We start from the raw sequence: 20,060 nt of genomic DNA, 5'->3' as shown, positions 1-20,060 counted from the left end.
TTGGAGCCATTAAGAATAACAGGGATAGGCTGAAAGACATCCGGTTTTTCCATAGTAATAGAAGAAATAGCAAAGGAAGAAGAAAACTGCAAATTCGGGGCAGAAAACGAGAAAACAGAGCGCGGAATCGGAAAGAGCTCACCAAAAAACCTTAGGGAGGGTCCACTTGGCAGCCACGTCAGCGCCACGTCAGCAATGTGTCAGCGTCACGTCAGCAATGCGTCAGCGCCACGTCAGCGAGGGACGACACGTGGCAGCACCTGATTGGAGGGAGAGAGACACGCTGGCAGCGTGCTGGATGCGCGGGTCGGGCGCGGGTCGGGTCGGGTCGGACACGCGGGTCGGCGGAGGAAGCTTCGTCGCGACACGTGGCAGCACCTGCGGCGTTGGATCGTGCGGAGATCAACGGCTCCTGAAACTTCTGGAAGACAAAACAGTGGTGGTGGCCAGCTCACTTCCGGCGGCGCGTGGCGGCGCGTCCGGTGGCTTCCGGTGGCACGGTTGGCGGCGTTGGAAAGCTAATGAAGAGGAGATTACAATGATGCCGGAGGTGACGAACCAAAGCATCGGAAACACAGAGAAAAATGAGGGCAAAGAGGCACGGGTGGAATTTGGAGAGGAGAGCAACCTGGTCGTGGCAGCGTCTTTCGGCGGCGCGTGGGGGCGCGTCCGGAGGCGTATGGCGGCGATTCTGGTTGCGTTGAAAGCACGGCGACAAGACGAACAAGATGGTTATGGTAGTGACGAACCAAAGCGTCAAAAAGGGAACGAAAAAGGAGGCCAAAGAACACTACCGGAAGGGAAAAACAATGGGACTATAAACCAAAATTCATTGGAAAAAAAAACCTAAGCTCTTGATACCATGTTAGAAACAAGAGACTGAGAGAATAATCTGAAAAGTGTATTATTGAGTTGTATCTCAGGTACAATATACAAGGGGTATTTATAGGTGCTAAATAAATCAAAGTAATAAAGACATAGAATCCTACAATTAATGTACAGATATGCTATATAAATATAGACGATGCTAATTGATCTAAATTGATTCTAATGATTCTAATTGATTCTCTAACAATATTATTTAGTATATATTTATAACAATAACTTAATGCGGCAAAATTTAATTATTATTATATGCATGCTTTTATATCAAATGGGATGTAAATACCATTAACAATCTTCCAGACTACATGATATTGTGCTTCCTAGCGCTTTATACCACTATCAATGAAATGGCTTTTGATATCTTCAAAGATCATACAGTCAAGTGGCTTCCCTATCTCAAAAAAGCTGTATGTACTATACTTTTCCTAAGTTTAATCAAGTCTTATTAACTCTTAATTAGATTCCTAAATTAATGTTTTCACTATTATCTACACAATTATTATGAAGATTCATAAATTGATTGATATGTCTATACTTATGATATCAGTGGTGTGATTTGTGCAAATCGTTTCTGCAAGAAGCAAAATGGTCCAACAACAAAGTTGTACCAGGATTCAAGGAGTACTTAGAAAATGGTTCAGTCTCATGCTCAGACGGGGTTTTTCTTACTCACTCCTTCTTCTTACTCAATCAAGAAATAACAGAGCCAGCACTTCATTCGTTAACTAACTACAGTGGATGAGAATTGATGCATAGAAACAGATCACAAGTAACAAAACAATGCTCTTCAAAAGATTTTTTTTTCTTTTTAAAAAAAATTCATAATGCACTTATGATAAAAAGAAGTTTTTCTTAAATTATTTATTTAAGACAAACAGCAAGCCAAATCAGAACAAAAGCAAAATCCAAATCAGAACAAAAGTAAAATTCCTAACCAAAAATCAGTACAGAAGGAGAGTATGAAATAAGTACCACAATCATTTCAATTAAGCAGAGAAAGAATATTAGCAGAGAAATAATATATTAAGAATTCATGAAGCAGCAAATTATGACCAGAATAAACATGACCAGAATTTCTAGATTTAGAAAACAGGATATTACAATTAGGTCATAGTTTACACCTGAAATAGGGAATTTCCAAATGAAACTGAAGTTGGCTTTGAAAAGAGTTCAGTAACAGTCAGAAAATGATACCTGTTTTTTGTGAGTTCGATTGAGAGAGAGCGGAGAAGGACCAAAATAGGAGGAGCTACGACGGCAACAGAGAGAAGGAGCGACTGTGTGGCACGGCAGCAACGGAGCGACAGGCAGCGCCAGCAAGAGGAGCGACAGTGGTGGCGCGAGCAAGAGGAGCGACAGTGGCGGTGCGAGCAAACTGAGTGATGGTGGCGCAACCGTGAAGTGGTCTGAAATTGTGTTTCTGAATGCAGAAAAGAAAAGAGAAGAAAAAAATCGATGGTATGTATGTCGATTTTATTTTGAAAAAAATAAAAAAAAATCTGGAACGTTTAAATTTATCGACGAAAATGTTGTCGATATTTTAAATATAAAAATAGACGCTATGTCTGTCGATTTTAATATAAAAGTATTTTCATCTCTCGCTTCGTATTTTGAGAAACAATGACGTTTAAATTTATCGACAGAAATGTTGTCGATATTTTAAATATAAAATAGACGCTATGTCTGTCGATTTTAATATAAAAGTATTTTCATCCCCCGCTTCGTCTACAATATGACGATAATTAAAAGAGATTTAATGCATCATCAAAAAATCGACGATTAGATTGTTGATTTTATTATTTTATTTTTAATTATTATTTTTTTTTAAATATCGACGGCAAGCCGTCGAAAAATATCGACCGGGAGAGATAGCCGTCGATTTTTTTCGTCGATAAATACGCTTTTTCTTGTAGTGTAATAAATATGTTTTATTTCTTTAACCATTCATCAAATTATCATCCTCAATTCTTAATCCATATATTAAACCACCTTCAAACTATTTTCTAAAACTAACAAAAATACATTAAAATCATGAGTGGTCCAGTGTTGTAATTAATGACACCGTTACAAAAAGAATCCATGGATGTATAACACATGGAGATGATGTAGATAACACTGAGATGGATATATATATATATGAAGCAGAAGCAAGTGCCATTGTGAAAAGCTTCAAGAAGAAGAGAATGAGAGAGAACCTTAGCTTGACATATTTGAATGGGAACTGAGCCAAGAGGAATCAGACAAGATCAGCAAGATTCCATAGAGCCGGCTCTATAAGGCAGAATTTTATGTATCTGATAACGGTGTTTACATGTCCTTGGAAGAGTTCTGGGATGGGGACCCTTAAACAGCGACTCTTGTTTTAAATGTTTAAGTAGTCTTTTTCAACGTGTCCCGCTAGAATTTTGTTACATTCATAACATAATATATGTGGTTGTAAACTATGTTAGAATTTATGATTATTGTATTCATGTGAATAGACTATGTATATAAATGTGTTGAACTTGAATGTTTGGTTTTGAAAATCAAACCAGTTGTTTATAATATAATAATCAAATAATATATTTATATAAAATATTTTTTAAAAAAGAATTATTATTTTAAATTAATTAACAGTTAAAAAATCATATCAGTTCGACTAATTATTTAGTTTTCTAATTAAATTTTTTAATTTTTTTAACTGATTTATTGCCAATCAGTTTTTTATTTGAATCGGACTGATCTGATGGTCCATTTTTTATTTTCAAAAAATCATAGTTGAATGGTATATTTTATTAGTTGAAAATTGTTGCTTATTTTTAAAAGGTAAATTCTATGGTGTCTTTTATTATGGTGCCTAAATTGTTTAATTTTTTTTTATAAGTAAAAAATAAAATGTATAAAATAAAAATAAAATATTTAAAGTTTATTAAATATTATTTTTTTTACCTTTTTTAAGAAATTAGACACCATGTCTTAGGCACGGTAGTATTCATCTTTTTAAAATTATATATTATAGATTTATTTTTGAATTACCTGATCCTTTTCTTTCATTCATTCCTTCATTAATTCTAGTCATACAAATTCACAATTCAAAACACAAGCAGGTAGAGAACATGGAAGCAAAGAAGAAGATCCCAGAAGTGATTCTAAACTCAGGGGAGAAGATGCCAGTGATAGGGTATGGAACTGCAGTGATTCCTCTTCCAGCAACAGAGTCTCTTCCCCCAACATATGTTGATGCCTTTGAAGCTGGATACACACACTTCGACACTGCTGCTTTGTATGGAACTGAGGTCCCTCTAGGCCAGGCTTTGGCCAAGGCTTTAGAGCTAGGAATCGTAAACCACCGCGACGAAGTGTTCATCACTTCCAAGCTATGGTGCAACAATGCTCACCATGACCTTGTTCTTCCAGCTCTGAAGACCACACTTAAGTTAGTATATTGATATTACTTTTCTCCTTATGGAATTTTTCGACAACTATAATTTTCTCCTTAATTGTGTATGTATGTTCTTCTCTCATAAAACTATTTTTTTTTTCCAAAAATTTAAGCAGATAGAAAAAATATATAAATACTTATAATATTCTCTTTCTTCCAATTTTTTTTTTTTGAATTTGTTTAAATTTTTGTGTAGACTTTTATTTCTCTCTGTACTATTTTTTTTTTTAGGAATAACAAGGATCAAATTCTAATTTTTTTATTATAAACTTTGATTATGTCATGAAATTAATTATTTCAAAAACTTAAACTAATAAAAAAGATACATAAATGATTGTATGATTTATATCTATAATATCTTCTAATTACTCTTAAAAAATATAAGAAACAATTTGACCATTGAATTTATAAATCATAAAGAATAGAGTGAAATTTTACTTTCTCAATTTAATACATTGGTCAAAGAGGAAGAAGGAAATGATAGAGTTAGAGTTGGTTAGAGAATTGTGAAATGATCTAATTAATTGGTTGATTTTAGAGTTAGTTATAGGTTGTTACAACAACTAATTCATTCATCCATCTCTTCTTCATTTATATTATTTCTAAGTCACCATAAAGATTAATTTAATTTGTAAGTGTAGGGCAGAAATTGATATACTTTTCAATAAGGGACAAATTTGTTGCACCCCATATTTAAAAGACAAAAAACGTACATCTTTTTCCCTTTCATTTATGTTATCTAAAATTCACATTCTTCATTTTTCTATCCCCTTATTTATGTTATCTATACATTCATATTCATCATCTTTATTTTCATACATATATGTTGTTTGTTTAATTACTATGTTTCCTTGACACTGTTTAGGAACTTGGGGCTGGAGTATGTAGATCTCTATTTGATTCATTGGCCACTGAGATTCAAGCCTGAAGTTGATGGAGCTCTTGAAGTAAGAAAGGATGATTTGCTTCCCTTTGAAATAGAAGGAACATGGGAAGCCATGGAAGAGTGTCAAAGATTAGGCTTAGCCAAATCCATTGGTGTAAGCAACTTTGGCATTAAAAAACTCACACACCTCTTAGAAAATGCAACTATTCCTCCAGCTGTCAACCAGGTATACATTAAAGTTTGTTGAGATTATTTTTTTTATTTATTTTTTTTTTACTTGATAATTATGTCTTCTACATTGAACTACTACAAATTTTCTTCTAATAATATTATAATACATATTAAACCCGAAACACAATGAATTGATATTTTTTTTTGTGACTAAACACAATTGATTTAGGTAGATGGTAAAATATTTATCATCACGTATTTTTAACTTTCTATATAATTTTTGAAATATACATTGTACATATTTTTAGTGATTCTTCCTTTCAAATGGTTTTAGGTGGAAATGAGCCCAACATGGCAGCAGGGGAAGCTTAGAGAATTTTGCAGGCAGAAAGGAATCCATGTGAGTGCATGGTCACCATTAGGAGCTTACAGAGAATTCTATGGTATAAATTCCGTTATGGACAATCCAATCCTTAAGGACATAGCCAATTCAAGGCACAAGAGTGTGCCTCAGGTGCTTAATATATTTATTTCTTTATTTTTCCATTAAGGTTATAAATTTAAATTTATAAATTTACTTTATAGTGTGAATTAAAAGCAGAATCATTTTCATGCAGATAGCACTAAGATGGATACATGAGCAAGGGGTAATCCCCATTGTGAGAAGCTTCAACAAGGAGAGGATGAGACAAAACCTTGAAATATTTGACTGGGAATTAAGCAAAGAAGAATCAGAAAAAATCAGCCAGATTCCACAGTGTAGGATGTTTAAGGGAGAAGCCTTTGTATCAGAAAATGGGCCATACAAGTCTCTGGAAGAACTCTGGGATGATGATCCGTGAAAAAGTATTAATAGTTCTTAATTCGCAACACCATAATCTCTCATTCAAATAAATAATGTAATAATTTCACTCGTATTCAACTCCGTTAATCCACGGATTTTTTATTTATATAAATTAAATAACATTTACTGAAACAAATAATTTTAAAAGTTATTACAAAAATACGTCATTTACTATTATATTGTTTATACGGTAAATAAAAAATTTTTTAATAAATTTTATTTACACGATAAACGAGATATATAAATTTTTTAATTTTCATATATGTAGATACATTAAAAATAATTTCATTTACAATGTAAACGAAATATATGTATTTATAAATATAAAAATATATTTTTTGAAAATAATGAAAAATATTAATAATATAAATTAAACCAAACTAATTGACTGTTTTAAAAATGAAACATTGTTAACCGTTTATTTCTCCCAACCGTTGAAATAAATGAAATCATCGGGCATCGTTCACTACAAAAAAAAAGCACATAAAATGGTATTAATATTACGGCGGTTTTGTAAAGCTACCGTAATATCCGGGTATTATGACGTTTTTTTGTTGCCATAATTGAGTTCTATTTAATGGCGATTTTTGTTGATTCTGGCGGTTTTAAAACGCCGTTATCACTGCTATCCAAAAAATTCTAACCCTAATCCAATTCTACTTTTGTTGAAATGCAAAGGCTCACTGCTACAGAGATCTTCTCTGTGACGATCTTCTCTGACCGAGCTCCTCCTCCGACGACCTCCTTTGACCAATTTCCTTCGGCGACGACCTCCTCCAACGGCGACCTCATTCAGTGACGTCTTCCTCAGCGGCGACCTTTCCTAGTGACCTCTTTTCCAACGACAATCTCCTCCTGCGACGGTCTCCTCCGGCAACATCTCCTATTGAGATGATCTCCTCCGGTGGCATTCTCCTACGCCGGCAATCTCGTCCATCAAGCTACTGTGTTGTGAGATTCTTCTCCCACAAGCTCGCTAGGTAGGTTCTTCTCCCTCTTTTCCTTTGTTCTCTTGAAAATATTTTACTCTAATTCCTTCGATCTCTTAATTATTGATCCAAAATTTTAGAATACATGATAGATTTTGCGAAATGGCAACTACAACTACTAAAATTGCAGGAGCTAGGGTTTCTGAGGAAGGGATCGTTGAAACATTTCATAATGATGATGATGAAGCACTCGATGCTGCGGAGAATGGAGTTGTGGTAATTTTGTTAATGGCCTAAAGAGGCAAAAATGGTTGAAACAAACATGGATAACTTGTTATTATGCATATTTATTGCATAATATGAATTAATTTATTTGTGATTTTTTTGCACCTACATGAGCAAATAATTAATTTATTTACAATTTGATTTCCCTCTCCTAACTAGTATACTTATCAAACAGGACAAGAAAAACAGATTTTATATCGTTTTTGCTTTAGCTGATACCAAGATAGATCTTAAAGGTATATATGACTTTGTAAATTTGAGAGAAAATGGTTCACTTTCTTTGGTTTTGTCTTACTTTGATGTGTATTCATGAGTTACTTGTTGTTTGAAGCTGAGCAGTGCTATCTCAGCAGCTTGGTTTAGGAAAAGGGGGTCTTAGAATGGCACCTGGAGAGGCTTTGAGTGAAATACTTCAAGTTTGTATTATTGTTCCATACTTTTTGTTGATATCATCTTCATTTTTCTTTTCTTTTTGTTTATCTTGTTTAGAAAGATGAGTCGATTATTACCAAAATAAAAACTACGCATAGGGTGTGATATTTGTCTTGTTATATGTTATACTTTCTGGTATTCAATATATAGTCCATGAGGGAACCAATTCGTATTGATTCATTGATTGATTGAGTTGGTGGGGGTCATTTGGTAAATACAATTCATCTGTTCCATGGATCAATCCAATCTGTTATAAGAACTTTCTCTCATTTTAATGAATAATATATAGACTTAGAACTTAGAAACTTATTATCGTTAAATGCTCTCTTTTTGCTTTTACTTTTTGCATTGATATTTTGATTATTATAATTTTTGGGCGGATTAGAGGTATACTTGCTTTCTCTATCACTGTCACTCTACTTAATATTAACAAAATTTCATAGTCATTTTGGGTGAAATAAAAAATAAAGTATATTTTTCTTTATATTTTCAAAATTTGGACGCAAAAGAATGGTTTAGTACTAGTACAACTTATTTTAAATTTCTCTGACCAACTCTCCTATTTTATTAACCAATGATCATCTCTTATAATTTCCTGGTTTGTTGTAGGGAACAGCGTCGGTGGTCCTTGCCGGACTTGTCGCAACCCTGAAATTGGTCTGAGAAAACTTAGCTGATCACAGTTTCCTCTTCTTTGGGGCTGAAGAGGTAAAAGTTTAATTATGAGTTTGCCTCTTTATTTTTGTTAACATAAATTGCCTTTTGGTTGAGAAAGTAAAAGTTTAATTTCTTTTGGTTGAGAAAGTAAAATTTTAATTCCTTTTGGTAGAAAGCTAGGTTATGTTGTTTGATGAAATTGTTTTCTCTTCTTTCTGGAAGTATGAGCTTGAAACTTCAATTTTTGTACTTGAAGGTCACCTTAGTGTGCTTTGGAGAAGAGTGATAATTAGGCCACCAGATAATGAAGATCTACGAGAGATAGTCAAACTGAAATATCCCTCTTTAGAGATCCATGTTGACAAAATTATAAGTAGTTATACTATATTGGAGCTACTTAGATGTTTGTTGGGAGAAAGAAGGGATTGATGGAGGTATGCTAGTTTTTCCTACAAATGAATAACTGGATTGTATAGTGATTATTCTGCAAATGCTCACCACTTCATCCACTTATCGTAACATCCTTACGATTTTGCAGAGAAAAGCATAGCCTTGAGAAAAACTAAGTCTCAATTTTTTACAAACAGTTCTGTAAGTTTAAGTTACTATTTCTATACTTCAAAATGCATTCATTTTAATGCATTTTTCATCGAGTCCTGTTTTTAATCTGAATAATATAACTGATTCTCTTCCCCTGCCATCCCCCTTTTTCCTCTGTTGTGTTTGTGCTTTTCTTTAATGTTATTTTTCTGCTATATAATTTTGTAGGCCTGTAAATTAAAATTAGGAGATCTTAAAGGAGCATTATTTGATTCTAAGTTTGCACTGTGTGGAGAGGACAACAATGTCAAAGCATTATTCCGGCAAGGACAGGTTGATATCTGAATTGAGGAGGTTTTTTTTGCTATATTTTATTAAATCTATCTCACTTTCCTTTATGATAACTGTGTGGTTTTGGATTTACTAGGCACATATGGCACTCTATGAAATAGATGCTACAACTAAAAACTTTAAAAATGCACTAGTCTTAGAGCCAAATGATGGTAAATTGTGATTTTGTGTAAGACCTTAGTTAGACAAGAACTATTAGTATATTTATATAAGTAGACATTTAATTTTGTCATCTATCTAGTAGGTTCATGATTTATCAGAAGTATTCAATTATTATTTTCTTTATACGAAATACCTTTTCAATACAATCTGAACATAAGAATTATGAAATTTGTATTAGGAACTTTTTTACTTAACAAGGCTTTATTCTTTTTATCTCCATTAGTAGTGATCAAAAGGATTTCTGGGATTTTACCAATTTGGTGTAACCAAATATTACTCCCACCCTCCCCTTTTCTTTTACACAAACATAGAAGAACAAAAGAAAAAAAAAAAAACTTCATCATGTTTAAAAGCTAGCCAAATAATAATTAAGTTAAATAATATCAAGTTATACCAAGTTATTTTCTTTCTTCACTATTTGTCCACAATTGCACTTCTTTTCTTTCTTCACTAGTTATACCAAGTTATTTTTGTAGCTTCATCATAATTAATAATAATTAAGTTAAATAATATCAAATTTTTATTTAACAGCATAGTAGTAGCGTGATTCCCGCATGACATGGTTTGAACAGCATAATATCAAATTTTATTTGAAAATAATGGCGGTTTCTATCAAAAAATTGCCGTTTTAACCAAGGTAATTGTGGCGATTTTCTAAAAACCGCCGTAATAATTAGAATGGCGTCCAGAATAACGGCGTTTCTTGGAGGCGCCATTTTTAGTAATAATGGCGGTTCTAACCGCCGTAATTTTCAAAAATAACTGCCATTTTAACCCTTTTTTTGGTTAGTGGTTAGATTGTCCATTATTTATATGGTTACCTTTTTTCTAACACTTATGCTTCTTCCACTACTTCAAATCAACGGATGATTTTTTATTAGAATTTACACTAAATCAATTTAAATAATATTTTAAATTTTTAATTGAGATATAATTTATTTATTAAATTTTTAATTGATATATAATTTTTAACAGACAAAATTTTTAAATTTTTTATGTACTTTCTTGAGTATTAATATATATAATTTAAAAAAAAAATATATATATATATATATATATATATATATATATATATATATATATTATACTCTCATGCAACAAACAAAATTTAAAATATATAATTTAAATTTAAAAATTAATATTCAAGAAATTACATAAAAAATTTAAAAATTTTGTCCGTTAAAATTATATCTTTCAATTAAAAATTTAATAAATAAATTATATCTCAGTTAAAAAGTTAAAGTATTATTTGATAGTGTAAATTCTAATAAAAAATCGTTAGTAGATAGAAGTAGGGTTGGCAATCTATACCCTACCGGCAGCGAGTAGGGTAAGGTGCGGTACGAGTTCACCTACGGGTAGGATAGGGTACGGGTTTAGGTATACCTAACCCTACCCTATCTGCACCCCTAATATATTATATAATATATATGTAAAAGTTATGTATACAGTGAATAAAGTGAGTGTTGAACCCATAATCTTTCTCTTATAAAAATTTGAAATAACCACTAAACTAATTGATGATCATATTATTTGTAATTTTATGTTAGATTTCTTTAAGATTATATTATTTTTATTTTTAATTTGAACTTAGTTTTTTATTTTCTATTTTATTCATATGTATAAAATTTAGAATGGTTGAATTTTATATTTGCTTGAATTTTTTTTTTATTTTTCTGCGGTTAGGTAGGATTTAGAACTTTAGGGTGCGGGTAGGGTTAGGGTTGAGAAATTCTCAACCCGCAGGTAAGGTAGGGTAGAATTTTAAAAAAGTTTTCAACTTGCGGGTAGGGTTAGGGTAGAGTCCAAACCCTACCCTACCCTATCCATTGCCAGTCCTAGATAGAAGTAGTGGAAGAAGCAATAGTGTTAATAGTAGCCAGTTAAAAAAAACCGTATTAATAGTGGGCAGTTTAATGATGCTACATATGTACTTTCACTCAGAAAAAGTAAATGTGTTAATAGTATTCTATTTTTAAAATCGTCCATCTTTACTGTTATATAAAACTGTCTATCTTTCCTATTATTTGAAATGTATCATTTTTAAAAGTTTCGTCCAATTTAAATTATTAATTTTATATTTACAAATACATGTATCTTGTTTATACGGTAAACAAAATGATTTTTAATGTATCTCGTTTATACTGTAAACAAGATATATGAAAATTGAAAAAATTCACATATCTCGTTTACAGTGTAAACGAGATACATTAAAAATTATCTCATTTATAATGTAAACGAGATAATAGTTTTCGTAATAACTTTTAAAATTACTTATTTCAGTAAATAAAATTATTTAATTTATATAAATAAAAAACCCGTTAATCCACTAGTGTGCGTTCATTAAGGTAGCGTTTGTTTGCAAAGATTGGAACTGAGACGGGGAGACAGAGACTCAGTATTATGTTTGTTGAGCTAGAGACTAGTACTTAAATTTTTGTCTCCGTCTTCAAAATTTCAGTATTTCAGTACCTCCAAATAGTAGGGACACTGAAGATAGAAAATTTTAAAGACGGGGACAGAAATTTTAATTATAATTTGTACCTAAATTATTCCCATTCTAATTCAATAATTCCAACATTAACCCTAATGTAAATCACTAGGCTTCATTGTTATCCCTCGTGACTCCATCTTCTCATTCTTCTTTAAGGTCATCACTGCAGCCTCTGAAGCACCACCTTCAAGAACAGCCACCTCATCGCCGCTGGTCTAGCCACCTTCCATTCTCACTCCTCAACAACATCACCACCACCACCACCGCCGCCAATCTCCTCTCTGTACCTAGACGACCCCTTCCGCACAGGTCGTTTCCTCACCAACGACGAGCTCAACTGCCTCCACTTCATGGAATCCTTCGTCTACTCGGAGGACCTCAAATCTGGCTCCATGTGGGTCCGTGTGATGCGCCCCGACGAGACTGACACCACCGTCGCTCTCCTCGCCGAATCCTTTGCCGAGTTAATGATGCTGCCGCGGGGGTACGCTGGGCTGCTCAGGTTCTTCATCAAGAAGTACCTGATGAGCGGATAATTTATACGCTTTTTGGCATTGTTTTTAGTATGTTTTTAGTAGGATCTAGTTACTTTTAGGGATGTTTTTATTAGTTTTTATGTTAAATTCACATTTCTGGACTTTACTATGAGTTTGTATATTTTTCTATGATTTCAGGTATTTTCTGGCTGAAATTGAGGGACTTGAGCAAAAATCATATTCAGAGGTTGAAGAAGGACTGCTGATGCTGTTGGATTCTGACCTCCCTGCACTCAAAGTAGATTTTCTGGAGCTACAGAACTCAAAATGGCACGCTTTCAATTGCGTTGGAAAGTAGACATTCAGGACTTTCCAGAAATATATAATAGTCCATACTTTGTTCGAGTTTAGATGATGCAAAAGGGCGTTGAACGCCAGTTCTACGCTGCAGTCTGGAGTTAAACGCCAGAAACACGTCACGAACCAGAGTTGAACGCCAAAAACACATTACAACTTGGCGTTCAACTCCAGAAGAAGCCTCTGCATGTGTAAACTTCAAGCTCAACCCAAGCACACACCAAGTGGGCCCCGGAAGTGGATTTATGCATCAATTACTTACTTCTGTAAACCCTAGTAGCTAGTCTAGTATATATAGAACTTTTTATCATTGTATTCGCAGTCTTGGTTACTCTGGTTCCCCTCTGGGGCCGAGACCAATGAACTCCATTATCACTTATTTATTTTCAACGGTAGAGTTTCTACACACCATAGATTAAGGTGTGGAGCTCTGCTGTTCCTCATGAATTAATGCAAAGTACTACTGTTTTTCTATTCAATTCAACTTATTCCGCTTCTAAGATATTCATTCGTACTTCAATATGAATGTGATGAACGTGACAATCATCATCATTCCCCCACGAACGCGTGCCTGACAACCACTTCCGTTCCACCTTAGATTGAATGAGTATCTCTTGGATCTCTTAATCAGAATCTTCGTGGTATAAGCTAGATTGATGGCGGCATTCATGAGAGTCCGAAAAGTCTAAACCTTGTCTGTGGTATTCCGAGTAGGATTCAGGGATTGAATGACTGTGACGAGCTTCAAACTCGCGAGTGCTGGGCATAGTGACAGACACAAAAGGATAGTAAATCCTATTCCAGTATGATCGGGAACCTCCAGATGATTAGCCATGCAGTGACAGCGCATTGGACCATTTTCACAGAGAGGATGGGATGTAGCCATTGACAACGGTGATGCCCTTATATAAGGCTAGCCATGGGAAAGGAGTAGGATTGATTGGATGAAGATAGAAGGAAAGCAGAAGTTCAGAGGAACGAACGCATCTCTATACGCTTATCTGAAATTCTCACCAATGATTTACATAAGTATTTCTATCTTTATTTTCTGTTTATTATTATTATTCGAAAACTCTATAACCATTTGATATCCGACTGACTGAGATTTGCAAGATGACCATAGCTTGCTTCATACCAACAATCTCCGTGGGATCGACCCTTACTCATGTAAGGTTTTATTACTTGGACGACCCAGTGCACTTGCTGGTTAGTTGTATCGAAGTTGTGACAATTTATGAATTAAGATTAGAGCACCAAGTTTTTTGGAGCCATTACCAGGGATCACAATTTCGTGCACCAAGTTTTTGGCGCCGTTGCCGGGGATTGTTCGAGTTTGGACAACTGACGGTTCATCGTGTTGCTCAGATTGGGTAATTTTCTTCTTATTTTATTTTCAAAAAAAGTTTTCAAAATTCTTTCAAAAATTTTTCTTTATTATCGTTTTTCAAAAAAATTTATTTTCGAAAAAAATTTTTTTTTTTAATTATTCTATGGCTTCAAAACTTTCAAGAATGAATTCTAGAGTTTCATGGTAACATGTTGAATCCTATCTGGCTGTAAAGCCATGTCTAAATTCCTTTGGACTGAGGATTCAACTAATCACTTCAATGCATGTAATAGCATACTAAAGCTTGGCTGGCTATTAAGCCATGTCTAACCCTCAGATTGGAGATTTAGACTAAAGAGCACAAGATTCCTGGAATTCATATTAAAAATTTTGGAATCCTTATTTTTCTTTTTCACATTAATTTTCAAAAAATCCAAAAAAAATTTATAAAATCATAAAAATAAAAAATATTTTGTGTTTCTTGTTTGAGTCTTGAGTCAATTTTTAAGTTTGGTGTCAATTGTATTTTTTCTAAAAATTTTTATGCATTTTTCGAAAATTCATGCATTCATAGTGTTCTTCATGATCTTCAAGTTGTTCTTGGCCAGTCTTCTTGTTTGATCTTCATATTTTCTTGTTTTGTGTCTTTTCTTGTTTTTCATATGCATTCTTGCATTCATAGTGTCTATACATGAAAAATTTCTAAGTTTGGTGTCTTGCATATTTTCTTTTCTTGAAAATTTTTCAAAAATAAGTTCTTGATGTTCATCTTGACATTCAAAGTGTTCTTGGTGTTCATCTTGACATTCATGGTGTTCTTGCATGCATCACATGTTTAGATCCAAAATCTTCATGCATTGCATCATTTTCATGTTTTTCTCTTTCATCATTAAAAATTCAAAATTCAAAAAATATCTTTCTCTTTTTCACTCATAAATTTCAAAAATTTGGATTGACTTTTTCAAAAATTTTTAAATCTAGTTGTTTTTATGAGTCAAATCAAATTTTCAATTTAAAAATCTTATCTTTTTCAAAATCTTTTTCAAAAATAAAATCTTTTTCATTTTTCTTATTTATTTTCGAAAATTTAAAAAAAATATATTTTTTTAAAATATTTTTCTTAATTTTACATCATATTTTCGAAAATATCATCAACAATTAATGTTTTGATTCAAAAATTTCAAGTTTGTTACTTACTTGTTAAGAAAGATTCAAACTTTAAGTTCTAGAATCATATCTTGTGATTTCTTGTGAATCAAGTCATTAATTGTGATTTTAAAAATCAAATCTTTTTCAAAACTAATTTCAATCATATCTTTTCAAAAATATCTTTTTATCTTATCTTTTTCAAATATCTTTTCTAACTTCTTATCTCCTTATCTTTTAAAAATTGAATTTCAAATATTTTTCAACTAACCACTCAACTTTTTATTTGATTCTTATCTTTAGTAAAACTGCCCAACTAATTTTTTACCTTTAATTTTCGAAAATTCCTTCCCCCTTTTTCAAAATTTCTTTTTAATTAACTAATTATTTTAATTTTTGATTTTAATTTTATTTCATTCCTAATTTTCGAAAATTACTAACCTTTTTCAAAAACTATTTTCGAAAATCACTAACTCTTTTTCAAAAATTATTTTCGAAAACTTCTCTCTCTCATCTTCTTCTATTTATTTATTCATCTACTAACACTTCTCTTCATCTCATATCTCTGCACACCTCACCCTTCTGTTTGGATTCTCCTTTCTTTTCTCTTCTACTCTTCTTTTCTTCTACTCACAACAAGGGAACCTCTATACTGTGGTAAAAAGGATCCCTATTATTATTTTTCTGTTCCCTTCTCTATCATATGAGCAGGAGCAAGGACAAGAACATTCTTGTTGAAGCAGATCCTGAACCTGAAAGGACTCTGAAAAGGAAACTAAGAGAAGTTAAAATACAACAATCCAGAGACAACCTTACAGGAATTTTCGAACAAGAAGAGGAGATGGCAGCCGAAAATAATAATGCAAGGAGGATGCTTGGTGACTTTACTGTACCTAATTCCAATTTACATGGAAGAAGCATCTCCATCCCTACCATTGGAGCAAACAACTTTGAGCTGAAACCTCAATTAGTTTCTCTGATGCAGCAGAACTGCAAGTTTCATGGACTTCCATCTGAAGATCTTTTTCAGTTCTTAACTGAATTCTTGCAGATATGTGATACTGTTAAGACTAATGGAGTAGATCCTGAAGTCTACAGGCTCATGCTTTTCCCTTTTGCTGTAAGAGACAGAGCTAGAGTATGGTTGGACTCTCAACCCAAAGATAGCCTGAACTCTTGGGATAAGCTGGTCACGACTTTCTTAGCCAAGTTCTTTCCTCCTCAAAAGCTTAGTAAGCTTAGAGTGGATGTTCAAACCTTCAGACAGAAGGAAGGTGAATTCCTCTATGAAGCTTGGGAGAGATACAAGCAACTGACCAAAAAGTGTCCTTCTGACATGCTTTCAGAATGGACCATCCTGGATATATTCTATGATGGTCTGTCTGAATTAACTAAGATGTCATTGGATACTTCTGCAGGTGGATCCATTCACCTAAAGAAAATGCCTGCAGAAGCTCAAGAACTCATTGACATGGTTGCTAACAACCAGTTTATGTACACTTCTGAGAGGAATCCTGTAAGTAATGGGACGCCTCAAAGGAAGGGAGTTCTTGAAATTGATACTCTGAATGCCATATTGGCTCAGAATAAAATATTGACTCAGCAAGTCAATATGATTTCTCAGAGTCTGAATGAAATGCAAGCTGCATCCAACAGTACTCAAGAGGCATCTTCTGAGGAAGAAGCTTATGATCCTGAGAACCCTGCAATAGCAGAGGTGAATTACATGGGTGAACTCTATGGAAATACCTATAATCCCTCATGGAGAAATCACCCAAATATCTCATGGAAGGATCAACAAAAGCCTCAACAAGGCTTTAATAATGGTGAAAGAAACAGATTTGGCAATAGCAAACCTTTTCCATCATCCACTCAGCAAAAGACAGAAAATTCTGAGCAGAATCCATCTAGCTTAGCAAATTTAGTCTCTGATCTATCTAAGGCCACTCTGAGTTTCATGAATGAAACAAGGTCCTCCATTAGAAATCTAGAGGCACAAGTGGGCCAGCTGAGTAAGAAGATCACTGAAACTCCTCCTAGTACTCTCCCAAGCAATACAGAAGAGAATCCAAAGAGAGAGTGCAAGGCCATTTATATAACCATCATGGCCGAATCCAAGGAGGAAGACCTCCTGGGACGTCCAGTGATCAATAAGGAGTTTCCCTTTGAGGAACCAAAGGAATCTGAGACTCATCTAGAGACCATAGAGATTCCATTGAACCTCCTTATGCCATTCATGAGCTCTGAAGAGTATTCTTCTTCTGAAGAGAATGAAGATGTTACTGAAGAGCAAGTTGCCAAGTTCCTTGGTGCAATCATGAAGCTGAATGCCAATTTTTTTGGTAATAAAACTTGGGGAGATGAACCTCCCCTGTTCACCAATGAACTAAATGCATTGGATCAACTGAGATTGCCTCAGAAGAAACAGAATCTTGGAAAGTTCCTAATACCTTGTACCATAGGCACCATAACCTTTGAAAAGGCTCTATGTGACCTTGGGTTAGGAATAAACCTCATGCCATTCTCTGTAATGGAGAAACTGGGAATCTTTGAGGTACAAGCTGCTAAAATCTCATTAGAGATGGCAGACAATTCAAGAAAACAGGCTTATGGACAAGTAGAGGACGTGTTAGTAAAGGTTGAAGGCCTTTACATCCCTGCTGATTTCATAATCCTAGATACTGGGAAGGATGAGGATGAATCCATCATCCTTGGAAGACCCTTCCTAGCCACAGCAAGAGTTGTGATTGATGTTGACAGAGGTGAACTAGTCCTTCAATTGAATGAGGACTCCCTTGTGTTTAAAACTCAAGGTCATCCTTCTGTAAACATGGAAAAGAGGCACAGTAAGCTTCTCTCACAGCAGAGTCAACCAGAGCCCCCACAGTCAAACTCTAAGTTTGGTGTTGGGGAGTCTCAACAATGCTCTGAACATATGTGAGGCTCCATGAGAGCCCACTGTCAAGCTATTAACATTAAAGAAGCGCTTATTGGGAGGCAACCCAATTTTTATTTATCTAATTTATTTTCATTCTTATTGTTTTTTTTCATGTTTTCTTAGGTTCATGATCATGTGGAGTCACAAAATAAATATAAAAATTAAAAACAGAATCAAAAACAGCAGAAGAAAAATCACACCCTGGAGGAAGGACTTACTGGCGTTTAAACGCCAGTAAGGAGCATCTGGCTGGCGTTCAACGCCAGAACAGAGCATGGATCTGGCGTTGAACGCCAGAAACAAGCAGCATCCTGGCGTTTAGACGCCAGAAATGCACACTGAGGAAAGCTGGCGCTGAACGCCAGAAACAAGTATAAAACTGGCGTTCAACGCCAGAAACATGCTGCATCTGGGCGCTGAACGCCCAGAACAAGCATCAATCTGGCGTTTAAACGCCAGAGTTGCATGCAAAGGCATTTTACATGCCTAATTGGTGCAGGGATGTAAATCCTTGACACCTCAGGATCTGTAGACCCCACAGGATCCCCACATACCTCCACTCACCTTTCCTCCTCATAATCCTATATCTCTCTTCCCCATCACCCCTTCACCACTCACATCCATTTCTTCTTCTTCTTCTATTCTTTCTTCTTTTGCTCGAGGGCGAGCAACATTCTAAGTTTGGTGTGGTAAAAGCATAGTTCTTTTTTTGTTTTTCCATAACCATTGATGGCACCTAAGGCCAGAGAAACCTCTAGAAAGAGGAAAGGGAAGACAAAAGCTTCCATCAAGGGTCTATAGCTCAATGGTAGAACATTTGACTGCAGATCAAGAGATCCCTGAGATACCTCAGGGGATACAATTTCCTCCACATAATTATTGGGAGCAACTAAGGATAGGAGCACCAAGAGCACTCCATCATCCTCCATGAAATTAGAGAAGATCAAAAATCAATGAAGGAGGAGCAACCAAAACAAGGAAGAGACATAGAAGAGCTCAAGGACATCATTGGTTCCTCAAGAAGGAAATGCCACCATCACTAAGGTGGATTCATTCCTTGTTCTCACTTTCTCTGTTTTTCGTTTTCTTTATGTTAAGTGCTTATCTATGTTTGTGTCTTATTACATGATCATTAGTATTTAGTAACTATGCCTTAAAGTCATGAATGTCCTATGAATCCATCACCTCTCTTAAATGAAACATGTTTTAATTCAAAAGAACAAGAAGTACACGAGTTTCGAATTTATCCTTGAACTTAGTTTAATTATATTGATGTGGTGACAATACTTTTTGTTTTCTGAATGAATGCTTGAACAGTGCATATGTCTTTTGAAGTTGTTGTTCATGAATGTTAAATATGTTGGCTCTTGAAAGAATGATGACAAGGAGACATGTTATTTGATAATCTGAAAAATCATAAAATTGATTCTTGAAGCAAGAAAAAGCAGTGAATACAAAAGCTTGCAGAAAAAAAAATATAGGCAAAAATAAAAGAAAAAAAAGAAAAAGCAAGCAGAAAAAGCCAAAAGCTCTTAAAACCAAAAGGCAAGAGCAAAAATCCAATAACCCTTAAAACCAAAAGGCAAGGGTAAATAAAAAGGACCCCAAGGCTTTGAGCATCAGTGGATAAGAGGGCCTAAAGGAATAAAATCCTGGCCTAAGCGGCTAAACCAAGCTGTCCCTAACCATGTGCTTGTGGCGTGAAGGTGTCAAGTGAAAACTTGAGACTGAGCGGTTAAAGTCAAGGTCCAAAGCAAAA

At 34.3% G+C, this 20,060-nt stretch overlaps 2 protein-coding genes, 1 long non-coding RNA gene and 1 other non-coding gene across 4 annotated transcripts; 3 read left to right on the top strand and 1 right to left on the bottom strand.

Annotated features, from left to right (window-relative positions):
* The first annotated feature begins 3,853 nt into the window (after positions 1-3,853).
* On the top strand, positions 3,854-6,313 carry LOC107642063 (methylecgonone reductase). The gene is made up of 4 exons (XM_016345385.3): positions 3,854-4,300; positions 5,172-5,418; positions 5,698-5,877; positions 5,981-6,313. The coding sequence occupies exons 1-4, from the start codon at positions 3,981-3,983 to the stop codon at positions 6,203-6,205; spliced, it is 972 nt and encodes a 323-aa protein (XP_016200871.1). The 5' UTR covers positions 3,854-3,980; the 3' UTR covers positions 6,206-6,313.
* A 583-nt stretch (positions 6,314-6,896) lies between these two features.
* Positions 6,897-8,516, top strand: LOC107644079 (uncharacterized). The gene is made up of 5 exons (XM_021124486.2): positions 6,897-7,187; positions 7,277-7,412; positions 7,597-7,657; positions 7,761-7,837; positions 8,463-8,516. Exons 1-5 carry the CDS (start codon positions 7,099-7,101, stop codon positions 8,514-8,516), a joined length of 417 nt encoding a protein of 138 aa, XP_020980145.1. The 5' UTR covers positions 6,897-7,098.
* Positions 8,517-8,834: 318 nt separating this feature from the next.
* Positions 8,835-9,312, top strand: LOC148565907 (uncharacterized). The gene is made up of 3 exons (XR_015883455.1): positions 8,835-8,944; positions 9,049-9,101; positions 9,279-9,312. It is a non-coding gene; the product is annotated as an uncharacterized LOC148565907 (long non-coding RNA).
* A 7,285-nt stretch (positions 9,313-16,597) lies between these two features.
* On the bottom strand, positions 16,598-16,705 carry LOC148565906 (small nucleolar RNA R71). The gene has a single exon (XR_015884127.1). It is a non-coding gene; the product is annotated as a small nucleolar RNA R71 (small nucleolar RNA).
* Positions 16,706-20,060: the final 3,355 nt, after the last annotated feature.

This window comes from Arachis ipaensis, chromosome B5, assembly GCF_059453495.1.
Source record: "Arachis ipaensis isolate K30076 ecotype BB chromosome B5, ASM5945349v1, whole genome shotgun sequence".
Lineage (NCBI taxonomy): Eukaryota > Viridiplantae > Streptophyta > Magnoliopsida > Fabales > Fabaceae > Arachis > Arachis ipaensis.
This window is presented reverse-complemented; position numbering and strand designations above follow the sequence as displayed.

What these genes read in the sequence shown, in the direction of transcription:
- LOC107642063 (XM_016345385.3), top strand. Translation starts at nt 3,981, where the DNA reads ATGGAAGCAAAGAAGAAGATCCCAGAAGTGATTCTAAACTCAGGGGAG. An exon ending in GCTCTGAAGACCACACTTAA is followed by an intron (nt 4,301 to 5,171) that starts GTTAGTATATTG and finishes GACACTGTTTAG; the next exon opens with GAACTTGGGGCTGGAGTATG. An exon ending in GGCACAAGAGTGTGCCTCAG is followed by an intron (nt 5,878 to 5,980) that starts GTGCTTAATATA and finishes ATTTTCATGCAG; the next exon opens with ATAGCACTAAGATGGATACA.
- LOC107644079 (XM_021124486.2), top strand. Translation starts at nt 7,099, where the DNA reads ATGATCTCCTCCGGTGGCATTCTCCTACGCCGGCAATCTCGTCCATCA. An exon ending in CTGCGGAGAATGGAGTTGTG is followed by an intron (nt 7,413 to 7,596) that starts GTAATTTTGTTA and finishes CTTATCAAACAG; the next exon opens with GACAAGAAAAACAGATTTTA. An exon ending in CTTTGAGTGAAATACTTCAA is followed by an intron (nt 7,838 to 8,462) that starts GTTTGTATTATT and finishes GGTTTGTTGTAG; the next exon opens with GGAACAGCGTCGGTGGTCCT.